Raw genomic sequence first — 17,853 nt, 5'->3', positions numbered from 1 at the left:
TTAGCTCTTGTGGGAATACTTACATTCTCATGGCGGTTGACTATGTCTCAAAATTGGTTGAAGCTGTGGCTTTGCCTAACAATGAAGCCCGAAGTGTTGTTGCATTTCTTAAGAAGAGCATTTTCACAAGGTTTGGCACTCCCCGTGTGATTATTAGTGATGGGGGATCTCATTTTTACAATAAAGCTTTCGACACGTTGCTTTCTAAGTATGGTGTCAATCACAAAGTTTCTACCCCCTATCACCCTCAAGCAAGTGGTCAAGTGGAAGTCTCTAACCGGGAAATCAAAAGCATATTGTCAAAGACGGTCAATGCAAATAGGGCTGATTGGTCAAAGAAGTTGGATGACGCTCTATAGGCTTATCGGAGGGATTACAAAACTCCAATTGGTATGTCTCTGTATCGGTTGGTGTTTGGAAAAGCTTGCCATCTTCCGGTTGAGTTAGAGCACAAGGCCATGTGGGCTTTGAGGAAGTTGAATCTTGAATGGGATGTTGCAGCCAATCTTCGTGTAGAGCAGCTCAATGAACTCGATGAATTTAGATTCCATGCCTACTCCAGTTCGCCCTTGTATAAGGACAAGATGGAGTACCTTCATGACAAATATGCTCGTGAAAAGGAGTTCAAAGTAGGTGATTTGGTTCTCTTGTTCAACTCCCGGTTACGTCTGTTTTCGGGAAAGCTCAAATCCAAATGGAGTGGACCATTTGAAGTTGTGTTTGTGACCCCTTTTGGTGCTCTTGATTTGAAAAATAAAAATGGTGAAGTCTTCAGAGTTAACGGGCACCGGGTCAAGCAATATCCTAGGAAAATTGATGACAGCCACGTGGTGGCACTTCTTCACTTCAAATGATGTGATGGTAACCTGCGTCGTGCCGCGACGGTAAATTAGGCGCTTCTTGGGAGGCAACCCATGTGTTTTTTTTCTTGTTTTCTTTGATTTTCTTTGTAGTATAGGACTGATTTTTGGACTAACTAATATGCTCAAATTACACTTTAATAAATAGTGTAAGACGGTCGGCGTCAAATATAATAACCCAACAAGGTTGGGGTCGAATCCCACAGGGAATAGGTGTGAAAAGGTTACTCTTATAGTATGTTGCTCGATTAAAGTCGTATCTCTATTCTGTTAACAATAACAAGAGAATGGTTTTATAGTAACAAGAGTATGAATTGAGTTTGGTTGGAAGTATCAACTAATTGGAATATTTATAGAGTAATTAATTGGATTAAAAAAACCAAGGTTGTGTCCCCTTTAATGGAGTGTAATACTTATCGGTGTTAATATGATATATTTCTAATGGAAGGTTCTTTTGATATGCAAATGATGTCTAAGTGACTACCCAATATTTCCCAATAGTTGAGTAGTATTTTCTCTTTATAATTTTCCCAAATATAAAAGAGTTGCAATTTAGAACCATCAATATATGCCAAGTAAACCCCACTTATTCCTAAGCGATAGCCTTGAGTCATTGATATTTACTTCTACCAAATTCTAACCCACTTTCCCAAGCAAAGCAAGAATTTAATGGCACTTGTTAATGTTTGCAACCACCAACAATAAATGAAGAATGAGAAGTAAACAAATATCAACCAGCCATTATATATATATTCAATGTTAAACACCCATTAGCATAACACCCATTTAGGGTCCATAACCTTAGTATTTAAAGTTAGCTACTCATACTACAATACAAAAATCAAAGAGTATTTAATGTCTTAAAAGATTACAAAATAGAGAATCTTCACCCAAAAGCTTCCAAAAGTGAGGTATATTAATGTTTTGGAATGTGGTTCAAAGACTAGACAAGATGAGCCCACAAAGACATCATAAAACTATTTATATTGGACTCAAAATCGGGACAGAAAACGGACAAAAATGCCCTTTCAGGTCTGATATGCGATCGCATTCTTGTTGCAGAGCACATATGCGGTCCGCATCTTGAACATCCTCATCGCTGACTGGAACCCTAGTTTACAAGTCTTCTTCGCATTCCAATTATGCGGATCGCATGCAAAAATGCGATCGCATCTTCGTCCTTCAGTGACCTTTATGGTTGGTTTGCGGTTCACTCTGCGGCTCACATGTTGGTTCTGCGGTCGCATAATGGACCGCATTCTTGACTTGAGATTTAACCCAGATCTCTGCTTTTGTCTGCGATTTGACGTGCATTCTGCGGCTCGCATGTCTGATCTGCGATCGCATAGTGTATCGCAGACCAACATTTTTGCTACATTTTGCTCTTTTCTTGTCTTTTTGCTTCCATTTCCATGTTCTTGGGTTCTCAGTCCTTATGTACTGTAGAAACAACAAAAATACATAAGTAACAGAGATAATTGCATTAAAACAAGCTAAAATCTAAGCAATTAGTATTGAAATGTGCCGAATTTGTCCGGCACATTAACACCCCCAACTTAAACTCTTGCTTGTCCTCAAGCAACTAAAACAAACTTAGCCTATTCTAGACTTTATTACAAAACATGAAACGATAATGACTACGGGTGGTGTTCATTGCTAGTACTTCAAGCATGCATCTATAATTGTTTTACCCTTCCTGAACTGATTGTATATACAAGGAAAACTAATCAACTTGTGAACCTTGAGCCTCAGACATTGCGACAAAATGTTACCCTCAGCTGAGTGCAATTGCATTTGACTCAAAAGCTCAACTTTTGTTTAACTCCACAGTTCATGTACCCTCACTAGAAAGAAGGTCCCAAAATCACAATATTTACAAGGACAACAAAAAGGGACAATTTACAAATACACTCACTCTCATAAAGAACTTCAAGTGTTACAACATTTCATACCATAAGCTTGCCCTTATTTTAATTCACCGCTTATTCAAGAATGTTCGGTTGGAGGTTTCATAAGGACTTTTTAAGCTTGTAATGTAGGTTTCGGGAAGGGTTGGATAGACATTTGGGTACAAGTGACTTCACCCTCCTTGAACACTACTCACAATTTTCCATTTTTTTTTACTTTGCTTCTTTTCAAACCCTCATAGCCTCATTTGCGTCTAGTTTCCAATATAGAACCACCTTACATACCTCTTCTAATTTTATTCAAGGCTCCATACTTTATATACATACACATATTTTCTCTCTCTTTTTTATTTTTTTTTATTTTTTTTACACAAATCTTTCTCTTGTTTTTTTCTCTTTTGGAGCTTGAATAATCTAAAACAAACACTTTTGAGGCATGTGGTCCTAACTCAACGTACAACCTTACCAATCTCCACTGCGACACCACCCCCAACTTAGGCTTTTAGCCTCGTTCTCAATGTTCAAGGAGGGACGGGTTCAAGAGAGGGGATTATTTTACAAAAAAAAGGAGAGGTTTGTAATGAGTTGGCCAAAGAAAAGGCTTAAAGGCTCAAATTGAGTACTAGTGATATTATTTATGTACAGGTCGGCTTGAAAGGCTACAGAGGTCTAGCAAATAAGACAAAGAATGCCTAAGATCATCCCTCCAACCAAACATACTATCATTAGCGTTGAAAAACCAACCGGGCAAGTTCTAGATGATAGAAGTAAACACGAGAGTTATATACACACCAAGAACTCACACACACATGGTACACGAACTGTTTCATTCACATATTTGACGCTTTCGAGTTAACACTTGGAAACTCAAGGCTTTTATCATAGACACATATATAACTCTAGGCCGCCATAGAGTCACAGAGCGAGCCTCAAGTTCACAAAGTTGATCACAAAGACTAATTCCCTTAAGAAAATTGTCAATCCATCCATCATCGGGAAAAGTCGACAAAAACAATATTTTTTTTATATGTGGAAGGGTATATGCTATGTACAGACACACATGCTTGATACTAGGCAATTACACCAAACCGGTCGAAATGATTCATTCTACGATCCTGGTTCTACTATTACACCCTTGGAAAAGAACCGGGAGAGGTACCGAAGTCTTTTATATGGACAACGGTATCATATTTACACAACGCTATTCTGAGCACAAAACAAACACTAATATTAACATCATCACGAATTTCATAACACAACTCATGTACCGAAGTCATACTAATATATACAGAACACAAAATACACATAAGTACAAGAGTCTGATTGTAACATAAAGATATGCATATGTACAACAGTTTCCAATATCACAAAAATATCTACAATGCTACCCTCCACCCCCAACTAAAAGCATGCATTGTCCCCAATGCATAAAAACAGAGAGATGAGTTTGAGGGGGGCTCCCTGAGGCACACTAAGTGCTATGGGAGTCAGTAGCTGGCTGAGTATTGGAGGGGTCACCCTCGGATGTGGAAGTTGGGACCGATGTGAGCTCGGTCTGAGGAGTGACCTCTCCTGATGGAGTAATGCTCTCAGTCTGGTCCAATGCAGGAGTTGGAGCTGGAGCTGGAGCTGGTGCTGGAGCCTGTGAGCTGCTACTCACGCCCACTGATGGCGGGGTGACTAATGGAGCTATAGGCTGGCCATGTCTACTAGAGACCGCTGGATCGCTGTCTGCATATCTACTAGTTCCACTTCTGCAATAGCAGCCTCCTCAATAATAGCATCCTCGATAGAGGCATCCGCAATCTGCTTTCCTTTATCCTGAGGGCCATCATCGCTTGAATATCCAGAACTTTCCTCATCCTCACTCCTATCTTCCTCCTCATCTTCTGACTTATCAGAACCTCCAAACTCCTCCCAGAATGGATCACAATATGAGATAGAGGGGCTTTAGGCTGGGAAGCTCCGACAATAGGAGGGGCAGTATCAGTCATCAATGCAGTGAAGTCAAGACCTAAGTCCGGAGGTGCTGTGCCTGTCACCTGATCACCATCTGTGGGAAGGAGGGATGATAGATCGAACTCCAAGTTCTGCATCTTTTGGAGCTCAGTCTTTATAGAAGAAACCTCCTTCTTGAGTCCAGGAAACCCACTAACTTTACCTCGCTCTATCTTCTCCACCCTCAACTCAAGTTGCCGTAGACGATCCTCATATTTTGACTGTTGCTGTTGGAGGGCCGTCACTGAGGATTGCATGGGCGTCAGGGCTTGTTTGATTAGATTTGGCAATGTCTTCAAAAGCTGATCTACTTTGGCATTGGCATGCTGAGCCAGTAGACCAAGCTTCGAGACAACAAGAATGGTGATAGCAGGCTGGACAGTGGTGGACTGAGAAGCAGTCTCAGAAGTGGAAGTGGGGGCCACTGTAACCTGAGGAGTCACTGGTGTCTGGGAGTCACTGTGCTCTAGATCAATCGGATCTTGGACCTGAACCTATGATGGGGTAGCAGCAATAGTGATACGAGAGATATCCATGATACGTGTGATATCAATATCCCTCGTTTCCTTTCCAGTTTTATCAGTTGGCAGGATGGGAACTTTCACAGCTTTACACAGAGCTGTGATCAGGCAAGGGAAAGGAAGTGAAGTTGCATGCTGCATTGCTCAGATCCCTATTCTTGAAATATCAATGCTCCCACATCTATCTTGATACCAGTCATGATGCAAGCAATCAGAAGGGCCTTCTCGATGGCTATTTCAGTTTCATTTTGAGTTGGTACCAACCGAGAAGTGACAAAACTGAGCCAGTAGCGACCCTCTCTCGTGAGATCTTCCTTATATATCTTGTGCTGAGGATCGACCCAAGCGGGAGTCCCTTTTGCTATTACTGAGGCAATCCATCCACATTCATTCTCCTTATTTTTGAATTTTTTAGTGTACTCAGCTATGCTTGCTCTCCATCCTTTGACGTAGAACTCATTAAGGGACTCAATGTTGCAGAAAATAGTCTTTCCCCGGACAAGCACTTGGTCGGTGAAAAATTTGTTGCGTTTGTGGTATTTTGTCCTGCAGGCCCCATATGATGCATAGAATTCCCTTACAAGGGTCTCATTGTACTCCGTGGGTGGCTCAGTGAAGTTCTCCCATCTCCGTGTTTTTATGTTTTCCAAGATATGGGGGTATTTGTCTTTGAGCCCGTTCAAGCTCAATTGTTTCTCGCCCAGGATTTTGCGCTTTGTGAGCCCTTTTCTAAATACCTCCCTGGACCCATCAACCCCAAATCGGAGCTGGAAATCTTTACCTCGTTTCCTTCTCTCTTCAGCATCTATATTGATTGATGGCCTGAGCTCCTCCGCCTCAGACTGGTAGGGGCTCGGCATGTTGTCCTCTATCCGCGATAGCTTACTAGTGGAAGCCCGCTTTGATGAGTGTCTCTTTTGACCCATATCTACACAATGGTGAAGAGTGAGTGACATCATTAATAATATGGAGAAGATACAGACGAATGAAAAGAAAGAAAGAAAATGCGATCTGGTCTGCGATCGCAAAACCATAATGTGGACCGCAGACTTGTCGCAGATCTTGTAGTCTCAACTGGTGGTCTCATTCTACGGTGAGTTATGCGGTCGCATAACCACTATGCGGACCGCATAACCATCGCAGAATTGACATGGCTATATGGTTCAAAACTGAAATCTCTGTATCACTCTGTGGTGAATTTGCGGTCCGCATGTCAAATCTGCGATCGCAAAGACACCGCATTTCATCATTTTCTTCAGAATATTTAGGGTTTAGTTGTGCGGCCAAAATGCGGACCGCATTTTCACAATGCGGGCCACAAATGCCTTCTTCTACACAGGTCACCCAAGCTTTCAACAATGGCGGTGCTATTTCATTCTATCCCGTACCCCAAATTATTTTTAACCCAAAAGCATCTACACTATAGACAAGCAACTACACAAGCATCTAAACACATTTTTGCACAGGATTTAAACGAAAAATCTCTAAACCCACAGTGGAAATCAAAGATAAAACGAGGGAGAAACGGGTACATACCAGCAGAGTTTGATGATTGGGACAATGAGTGTGACAAATGGAGTCCTTTGGTTGCACACAATTTGAGCTTGATTTGGTTCAAAGTCCGTTTGTGTTCTTCCCCCTTTTTTTGTTTTGTTTTAAGTGAGTGAGAGACGAGAGGGTTATGCGGACTTACCTTGTCGATTCTGCAATGGATAGGACACCGCAAAACACAAAGTACGACCGCATGTGTGTTATGCGATGAGGTTAAGGACCAAGCTGAAGGGAGGCAAATGCGGTGCAAAATGCGGTCGCATAAATTAAATGCGGACCGCATAATGCACCACCTCACCGCATTTTCAACCACAATTTTAACCCAAATCTCTGCTTAGGTTTGCGGTCAGAGTTCGGCCCGCATAGCTAAAATGCGATCGCATTTGTGCAGCAGAATTCACCTAGTGGTTTCTCTTCCACTTTTTATGCATTCGTACCAATTGTTGTGATGTTTTGAACCCCCTGCACTCTGACACACACTTTAAATTGCTCAAATAAATCTATCTATCAAAAACTAAAAATTCATAGAACAAAAGAGTGTTACCACACATGGGTTGCCTCCCATGAAGCGCTTGATTTAACGTCGCGGCACGACGAAGTTGATGTTCCTTTGGTTTCACTCAATGGTTGGGCATGGACCATCTTTGAGAGCCAGCTGCTCCACCAAATATTTTTCTCCATCAGTGCCCAAGTAGTGCTTGATGCGTTGGCCATTTACCTTGAATGTCTGGGACCCATCTGTTGATTCTAATTCCACCGCTCCATAAGGAGAGGCATTGACCACTTTGAATGGACCGGACCATTTTGATTTAATCTTGCCCGGAAACAATTTGAGCCTTGAGTTAAAGAGCAAGACCAAATCACCCGTCTTGAACTCTCTTTTCAAGATCTTCTTGTCATGGACAAACTTCATCCGTTCTTTGTACACAGCTGCACTTTCATAAGCATGGAACCGGAATTCCTCCATTTTATTGAGTTGTGTTAACCTCAAATTTGCAGCTTCAGCCCAATCTAAGTTCAGCCTTTTCAACGCCCACATAACTTTGTGTTCCAATTCCACGGGTAGATGACATGCTTTACCAAAGACTAGCCGATAAGGAGAAGTACCAATAGGGGTGTTGTAGGCCATGCGGTATGCCCACAATGCATCATCTAGCTTCCTTGACCAGTCGCTCCTATTTGCATTCACAGTTTTTGCTAGAATGCTCTTGATCTCCCTGTTGGAAACCTCAACTTGACCACTTGACTGCGGATGATAAGGTGTGGCCACCTTGTGCTTTACACCATACTTCTCAAGCAGCCCCGAGAATGCCTTGTTACAAAAATGAGATCCACCGTCACTAAGGATGGCTCTAGGAGTGCTAAACCGAGTGAATATGTTTTTCTTCAAGAAGGAGGTCACACTCCTTGCCTCATTGTTTGGTAAGGCAACTGCTTCAACCCATTTGGACATGTAGTCCACAACTACCAAGATGTATTTCATCCCGCAAGAACATACAAAGGGGCCCATGAAGTCGATTCCCCACACGTCAAAGATCTCTATCTCCATCACAAAGTGCATTGGCATTTCATGCCTCTTGGAGATTGAACCTTGTCGTTGACATTGGTCACAAGCCTTGACCATTTGATTGGAATCATGGTAGATGGAAGGCCAATAATACCCACATTCAAGAACTTTATCCGCCGTCCGATTTCCTCCATGATGACCCCCAACCGGTGAGTCATGGCATGCCTTGAGAATTGACATAACCTCTTCTTCGGGAACACACCTTCTGATAATATTATCAACACAAACACGGAACAAGTATTGTTCCTCCCAATAGTATTGCCGGCAATATCTCAAAAACTTCTTTCTTTGATAAGATTCCAATCCATCCGAGATAAGGCCACTAACCAAGTAGTTAGCAATATCGGCATACCAAGGAGCAAAAGTGCTAGATAATGCCAATATGTGCTCATCAGGGAATGCATCGTTGATTTCAAGATCTCCCTGTGGTCTCCCTGCTTACTCAAGCCTTGACAAATGATCCGCCACTTGATTTTGAGTTCCCTTGCGATCTTTGACTTCGAAGTCAAATTCTTGCAACAAAAAGACCCATTAAATTAATCGAGGCTTTGCATCCTTCTTTGCCATGAGATATCGAAGAGCCACATGATCAGTGATACCACCACCTTGGACCCTAACAAATAAGCCCGGAATTTTTCAAAAGCATACACAATAGCAAGAAGCTCTTGCTCAGTTACCGTTTAGTCCATTTGTACCCCATTGAGAGTTTTACTTGCATAGTACACCGGGTGGAGAACTTTGTTGTGACGTTGGCCAAGCATTTCTCCAATGGATACACCACTGGCGTCACACATGAGCTTGAAAGGAAGTGACCAATCGGGCATGACAATAATTGGTGCTGTGGTGAGCCTTTGCTTTAATTCCTCAAAAGCTTAAAGACAGTTCTCATCAAACACAAACTTGGCATCCTTTTCGAGGAGTTTGCACATGGGGTTAGCAATCTTGGAGAAGTCCTTGATGAAGCGCCTGTAAAACCCGGCATGCCCTAGAAAACTTCTAACACCTTTCACGGAGGTCGGTGGAGGAAGCTTAGAAATAATCTCAATCTTTGCCCGGTCGACTTCAATACCATGCTTTGAAATTTTGTGCCCAAGCACAATGCCTTTGTCAACCATGAAGTGACACTTCTCCCAATTTAGCACAAGGTTGGTCCCTTCGCATCGCTTAAGCACTTGTCTAAGATTGTTAAGACAGTGCTCAAACGAATCACCAACCACCGAGAAATCATCCATGAAGACTTCAAGAAAGTACTCAACCATGTCAGAGAAGATGGACATCATACACCTTTGGAAAGTGGCCGGAGCATTGCACAAGCCAAATGGCATCCGGCTAAAAGCAAAAGTGCCATACGGGCAAGTGAACGTAGTTTTCTCTTGATCTTCCAAAGTGATGTTGATTTGATTGTAGCCGGAGTAACCATCAAGGAAACAATAAAATGACCTCCCCGCTAGACAATCAAGCATTTGATCAATAAAAGGCATAGGGAAGTGGTCCTTGCAAGTAGCACTGTTAAGTTTCCGATAGTCCATACAAACTCGCCATCCGGTCACAATTCGCATTGGAATGAGCTCATTCTTCTCATTTTCGATCACGGTCATGCCACCTTTTTTGGCACACATTGTACTGGGCTCACCCACAAACTGTCGGAAATGGGGTAAACTACCCCGGCATCCAACCACTTGATAATCTCCTTCTTTACTACCTCTTGCACTGACGGGTTCAACCGCCTTTGATGTTCCACACTTGGCTTTGTTTCGCTCTCCAATTGGATTTTATGTTCACAAATTCCCACGGGGATTCCATGAATGTCTGTAATGGTCCATCCAATGGCTTGCCTATGTTCTTTCAAGACTTCCAACAATTGGTTTACCTGCACATCATTTAGCAAAGACGAAATGATTACGGGTAAAGTATCATTAGAGACAAGAAATTTATACCTTAAGTGCGGCGGGAGAGGCTTGAGCTCTAGTTGTGGTGGCTCAATGATTGATGGCTTGGCGGGAGGTGTGGCCCTATTCTCCAAGTCAAGAGAAAGCTTTGCCGGAGTGTAAGTATAAGATCCAAGACCCTCCAATGCATTTACCGACTCCATGTACCCATCCATATCCTCACCATCAAAGTTTACCAAGATAGCCGCCAATGCCTCACCAAGGCATTGTTCTTCCATTTTCAATTTGACGGCATCTTCAACCTCATCAACCACATCTATCACTGAAATGCTCTCATACTCATGGGGTAATTTCATACCCTTGCTCGCTTGAAATGTGACTTCTTCATCATTCACTCGGAACTTAATTTCATTTCGCTCTGAATCCATGAGTGCTCTTCCCGTGGCTAGGAATGGTCTCCCCAAGATGATAGGGATCTCTTTATCAACATCACAGTCAAGAATTACAAAGTCAGCGGGAAAATGGAATTTTCCAACTTTCACAATCACATCATCAACAATTCCTACCGGTCGCTTAATAGATCGATCGGCCATTTGTAACCTCATGCTTGTTGGCCTCGGCATCCCTAATCCCGCTTGCTTGTAGATGGCAAGTGGCATCAAGTTGATGCTATCCCCATTGTCACAAAGGGCTTTTGCAAAGTCACGCTTCCCGATAGTGCATGGAATAGTAAATGCTCCCGGGTCCTCTTTCTTTTGGACAGGGCTTGTGGCAATAATAGAGCTAACCCGGTGAGGTATGTTGACCACCTCATTCTTTATGGTCCTCTTTTTGGTGATCAAATCCTTCAAATATTTAGCAAACCCCGGCATTTCTTGAAAAGCCTCCAAGAATGGAATGTTCACCGACAATTGCTTTAGAATATCATAGAATTTCTCAAGCTTGCTATCATCAACCCTTCTAATAAGTCTTTGAGGAAAAGGCGGAGGAGGTCTAGGAATAGGAGGTGGAGCTTTTGATGTCTCCTTCTCCTTTTCCTTCACCGCTTCTTGGTTCACTTCTTGCACCTTCTCTTTTTCCGGCACCCTTTCAACTTCAACAACCCCTTGCTCTTCTGCTTCAACTTCTTGTTCGGCTTCTTCCCCAACAACCTCTTGCTCAATGTCACCTTGTAAAACCTTCCCACTTCTAGTAGTTATTGCCATGACGTGAGAAGTTGAGCCACTTCCACCACTCTTTGGGTTCGCAATGGTATCACTAGGAAGTTGCCCTTTTTGCTTTGGATTTTGCTCTCTTGAAAGGTCTCTTATCTGCATCTCTAACTTTTGGATAGATGCGGTGTGAGAGCCAACAACTTTGGTCATGTTTCTCATGGACGCGTCAGACTTTTCTTGGTTTTGAAATACTCTTTCAAGCATGCTTTCTAACTTTGACTCACTTGACGACCCTTGATTTGCATAATGACCTTTTGGGGGAACATACGGGTTGGAGCTCCGGTTTGCAAAGTTGTTGTTGTTGTTACAATTTCCTTGATGCGAGTTACCTTGATCATTTCTCCATTGTTGGTTGCCTTGCCCTTGCGGGTTTGGCCTCTACTGGCTTTGTTGCCCTTGACCATGGTAGGGTTGCCTTTAATACCCTCCTTGAGGGTTGTTGATATAATTTGCTTCCTCAAAATTTTCATCTAAGATGGGTTGGACATCTTCCACTGCATTCACTTTCTTGTCTGATTCTCGGTAAACATCTTTGTCAGCACATTTACATTTGTTGCAAGCCTGACAATCACTTGATCCCTCTCTTGATTTTCCTTGATTAAGTTGCTCAAGGAAGGAGAGCCATATGAGATTCCTCCGGTAGTATCCTCTGAATGCCATGCTTGGTTGTGCTTTGCCATTTTGTCCAGGATTTGTGTCACTCTTGCAAATGATTTGTCCTTGAAAGATCCGTCAGCTGCATTCTTGGCGATGGCTTGGTTCATGGGATCCAAACCCATATAAAAATTTTCCAACAACATGGAATCCAGAAAACCATGGTTTGGAGACCTCACCAAGTATAATTTGAAGCTATCCCATGCCTCATGCAACTGCTCTCCCTGTATCTGCTTGAAGAAGAAAATCTTATCCCGCAACTCAGACTTTTTGCTCTACGGGAACCACTTGGACAAAAATGCCCGAACAAGTTTGGGCCAAGAATGGATAGAGTTGGGCGGCAGATTCTGTAGCCGTTTCCTCGCATCCCCAGCTAGAGAATACTTGAAGAATCTCAACCTCAGGGCATCGTCAAGACATTGTTTTGTTTGTGCATTGCACACACACCTAAGAAATTCCTAAGGTGTTATGTTGGATCATCATCTGTGGAGTTTCTGAAAAATCCTTCTACCTTGAGCATCAGAATTAGACCGTGTTCCACTTTAAATGTTGCATCTCCAACAGCTGGCGGTACAATGGCGTTAGTATCCTCAATGTACTCCTCGATGTCTGCAAAAGGATTCTCTCCCATTTCTGTCTCCGCATCATCACCATATTCAGACATGTTTTCCTATCAACACCAAGCAAAGCAAGCAAAGTGTGATGGAATAGAAATAGATGTTAAGTAAAGTACACACTAAATAGTAATTTCAAAACCGTATTCCCCGGCAACGGTGCCAAAATTTGATACGCTCAAATTACACTTTAATAAATAGTGTAAGGCGGTCAGTGTCAAATATAGTAACCCAACAAGGTTGGGGTCGAATCCCACAGGGAATAGGTGTGAAAAGGTTACTCTTATAGTGTGTTTCTCGACTAAAGTCGTATCTCTATTCGGTTAACAATAACAAGAGAATGGTTTTATAGTAACAAGAGTATGAATTGAGTTTGGTTGGAAGTATCAACTAATTGGAATATTTATAGAGTAATTAATTGGATTAAAGAAACCAAGGTTGTTTCCCCTTTAATGGAGTGTAATGCTTATCGGTTTTAATATGATATATTTCTAATGGAAGGTTCTTTGATATGCAAATGATGTCTAAGTGACTACCCAATATTTCCCAATAGTTGAGTAGTATTTCCTCTTTATAATTTTCCCAAATATAAAAGAGTTGCAATTTAGAACCATCAATATATGCCAAGTAAAACCCACTTATTCCTAAGCGATTCTATTAAACAAGGTTTAAAGCCTTGAGTCATTGATATTTACTTCTACCAAATTCTAACCCACTTTCCCAAGCAAAGCAAGAATTTAATGACACTTGTTAATGTTTGCAACCACCAACAATAAATAAAGAATGAGAAGTTAACAAATATCAACCAACCATTATATATATATTCAATGTTAAACACCCATTAGCATAATACCCATTTAGGGTCCACAACCTTAGTATTTAAAGTTAGCTACTCATACTACAATACAAAAACCAAAGAGTATTTAATGTCATAAAAGCTTACAAAGTAAAGAATCTTCACCCAAAAGCTTCCAAAAGTGAGTAATATTAATGTCTTGGAATGTGGTTCAAAGACTAGAGAAGATGAGCCCACAAAGACATCATAAAACTATTTATAGTGGACTCAAAATCGGGACAGAAAACGGACAAAAATGCCCTTTCAGGTCTGATATGCGATCGCATTCTTGTCGCAGAGCACGTATGCAGTCCGCATCTTGAACATCCTCATCGCAGACTAGAACCCTAGTTTACAGGTCTTCTTCGCATTCTAATTATGCGGATCGCATTGCAAAAATGCGATCGCATCTTCGTCCTTCAGTGACCTTCATGGTTGGTTTGCGGTTCACTCTGGGGCTTGCATGTTGGTTCTGTGGTCGCATAATGGATCGCATTCTTGACTTGAGATTTAACCCAGATCTCTGCTTTTGTCTGCGATTTGACGTGCATTCTGTGGCTCGCATGTCTGATCTACGATCACATAGGGTATCGCAGACCAACATTTTTGCTACATTTTGCTCTTTTCTTGTCTTTTTGATTCCATTTCCATGTTCTTAGGTTCTCAGTCCTTATGTACTGTAGAAATAACAAAACTACATAAGTAACGGAAGTAATTGCATTAAAACAAGCTAAAATCTAAGCAATTAGTATTGAAATGTGCCGAAATTTTCCGGCACATCACTAACTGGTTGTGAGATGTTATAGGGTTGTGTTGATGAAGTGTAAGACAAGGTGGAAATATGCACAGGTCTCTAAAGTTGCCAGTGCGACCGCACTACATTTTGTGCGGTCCGCACTGGTGAAGGGTGAATCGAGACCTCTCTTGCCAGTGCGGCCACACTATATTTTGTGCGGCCCGCACTGGTGAAGGGTGAATCGAGACCTCTCTGAAGTTTGTCAGTGCGGCCGCACTACGTTTTGTGCGGTCCGCACTGGACCTTTGCGGCCGCAGTCCATTCTGTGCGGCCCGCAGAGCATTGCCTTCTCAGGTTTGAACATAACTGTGCAGTGCGGACCGCGGTCCATTTTGTGCGGTCCGCACTGGTTGGTGAGAATGGGCCCCAAGTGCTTTTCTATAAATAGACCCTGAGGGCTCCCTTTTACACTTTTCGCAAATTTGAAATCTCAGAGAGTATAATCACTGTTCACTACTCTTACTTGCTCGTAATTACTTGTTGGAACTTATTTGCTTCAATTCATCTCATAATCTGGTACCATAATCTTATTTTTACTTGTTTAATTTTGCCAATTTCATTTAATTTTCATTTTCTTAGCTGCTATTTCTTCTTCCTTTCATTTTTTCTTAACTGCTAAGTTAGGTTAGTTTAAATTTTGATTCATGTGGAATTAGTTAGGTTAATGGATTGGGTAATCAATTAGCAACACCTATTAGGTGCAAAAATTGGACTTAAAAGAAAAATTTCATTAACCCTAGCTTAGTGCCACATCTGGGCACTCAGTGCGGACCGCAGTCGTTTTAGTGTGGTCCGCAGTACCATTTTATGCGGACCGCACTGAAGAACTTCTAGGAAGATGAACTTTGGGCAATGCGGCCACACTCTATTTTGTGCGATCCGCACTGGCCCCTGTGCGGCCGCACTACTGTTTTGTGCGATCCGCACTGTCACGATATAGAGGGTGGGTATTCTGAACCCCACCCCTATGCGGACCGTAATCAATTTTGTGTGGTCCGCACTAACCCCTGTGCGGCCGCACTCCATTTTGTGCGGTTCGCACTGGGCCGTTTTCTGCAACTGTCTGCAATTCTTCATGCCTGATCTGCAACTCATTCTGTAACACTGCTTTCAACTACTGCAATGATATTAACGAGTTCATTTGATTATGCTTGCAGGCTATGGTTAAACAAGGAGGAAAAGGCTCGAAACAACCCGGTAGAGGTGAATCCTCCCGGGGTGGGAAATAGAAAATGGTCAAACTCACTCCCCAAGCTAGGCAAAACATCAAGAACATTAGGAAGGCTATAAAAACGGCTAATAGATCCATTGACATGTCGGGGAGTGAGTACGAGCCCTCTCAGGAGATCTATTCGGACTCAGTCCCAGAATACATCCCGTATCCCGAGAGGGCCAGACATAGAGACACTCCTCCCTCTTCCCCCGCTGCCCAAGCATCAGTGAACATTTCTTCTGGGTCATCTGAGGGCTCAGGTGAAGGTAGTGGGGAATACTCCACCTCTCCCACAGCTTCATTATCCGGGGAGGGTGCATGAGGAGGTGAGGAGGATATATTGGGAGAAGAGGGAGTAACTGAAGGTGGTGATCCTCAAGTGGGAGGCATTGCTAGAACTAGGAAACCCGAAGCTTGGGAAGATAGATTTGTCAGTGAGGTAGCATACCATAAGTTTCGGGAGTGGTGGCCGGTGAGAAAATTGATTCCAGAGAGGAACTTCATAGATAGAGACCTACTACCCCATAACCCCGACGTGTAGAGACAATTTAGAACTAGAGTGGGTTGGGAGCACTTCCTAGATGCTTGTGTGGACTCCAACGAACACTTGGTCAAGGAGTTTTATTGCAATGTAGAACACATCAAAAAGGGCTCCAAAGTGACCAAGGTTTGGAACCTCAAGGTGTTATTTGATGGGAAGTCGATTAATGAATATCTGGGCTTCAATGAGGAAGATGAGACTCTGTATATGGAGAAGATGGAGATGGGCAAGGAAGTCCGTCCATGGCAAGCACAGTACCTGGAAATCCCAGGTACCGTCCCCGATTGGTTGACTACTGGGGTCAAAATATTGAGGAGGACCTTGAACTTTGAAGCGAGGGGATGGGAGACTTTTGTTTGCAGCCGGTTGGACCCGACCACTCATGACAACACCCTTACTCCCCACTGGGCTGTGTTGGTTGCTTCGATTATGGTGGGGTACCCCATAGATATGGGGAATGTGATGTCCCAGATTATCACTATTGTGGGCGCGGAGCATGATTAGAACTATCCTTTCCCCAGTTTCCTCACAATGTACTTTCGGAACCTAAATGTGGACATAAGGCCCTATGACACCAAGGTCAAGGCGACAACCCCATTTTCCTGGTATAGCATGAAGGGGGATGACAACCCCAAGAGCAAGAACTACAAAGTACCAACTACTGCTTCAACTGGCCAGTCTGAGGAGCCGGTTGAGGTAGTGGCTTTTGCTGAGCATACCTCCACATCTCTAGATATCCCTCCCGGTCCATCCACATCAGCAGGCTCGGAGATCCCATCTACCCGGGCCTATCCTATTACTACCCACCGTCTGAGCTAGGCACTTTTGAGTATCAACAACTAGATGCAGACTGCCTCATCCAAGTTGTCCATTTTGACTACCATTGTAGAGGCTCAGTCGGTTCCCCCATCTCTACAGGTGCCACAGTCGATAGAGGATGCGCTCAAGGAGATACTTGACAACCAGAAGAAGATCCTCGATACTCAGGCTGTGCTCTCAAAGGTAGTCGATTCACATAGCAAGGCTCTCAAGGAGCTTGCTAAGGAGCATAAGAAACTGCGGAAGACACGGGCCTCCAAAGAGTCCGTATAGGTGCTATGGGCAGATGTTGATAGACTAAAGGAAGACCAACTGCCTTTAGACTTGTTGCTTGATGACGTAGTGCCAGCAGCTCACCCACAGCCGGAGCAGACATAGAGGCCTCCGAAGAGGAGGAGGAGGATTCCTAGATCTGATGATGCTATCATCCAGTTGGCGGACCCACCGGAGACTTCCTCCAGCCAGCCACAGGATGTACCAGTTCCAGAGCCTGTCGAGGTCCAGGCCTAAGACCCAGTAGTAGAGGAGTAGACCACCGGGAACCAGTTTGAGGTTCCCGAGCACACAGAGGACTCAGGGACCACCCATGATCCTATGCAGACAGACATGGCTTAGGGAGTCTTCTATATCCTTTTCTCTATTTTTTTGGTGCTTATTTAGACTAGTTGGCATTGGGGACAATGCTAGCTTTCATTTGAGGGGTAGACCCTACTATTCATTTGATGGATGACTGTATATATATTGATACATTTTTATGCTTTCTTGATTTTTCATCTTTGGTCTGTATATAATTTGATATTTAGTTATATTTATTGCACTTTTATTTTACTTTGGGTCTGTATATAAAGTTATATCACATTGTATATATTCATCC

The 17,853-nt window shown here is 42.9% G+C and overlaps 1 protein-coding gene across 1 annotated transcript; it reads right to left on the bottom strand.

The window, feature by feature from the left end:
- Positions 1–9,998: 9,998 nt before the first annotated feature.
- Positions 9,999–11,657, bottom strand: LOC138875397 (uncharacterized). Its single transcript, XM_070154223.1, has one exon. It carries the CDS (start codon positions 11,655–11,657, stop codon positions 9,999–10,001), a length of 1,659 nt encoding a protein of 552 aa, XP_070010324.1.
- Positions 11,658–17,853: the final 6,196 nt, after the last annotated feature.

Source organism: Nicotiana sylvestris, chromosome 8, assembly GCF_000393655.2.
Source record: "Nicotiana sylvestris chromosome 8, ASM39365v2, whole genome shotgun sequence".
Classification (NCBI taxonomy): Eukaryota; Viridiplantae; Streptophyta; class Magnoliopsida; order Solanales; family Solanaceae; genus Nicotiana; species Nicotiana sylvestris.
This window is presented reverse-complemented; position numbering and strand designations above follow the sequence as displayed.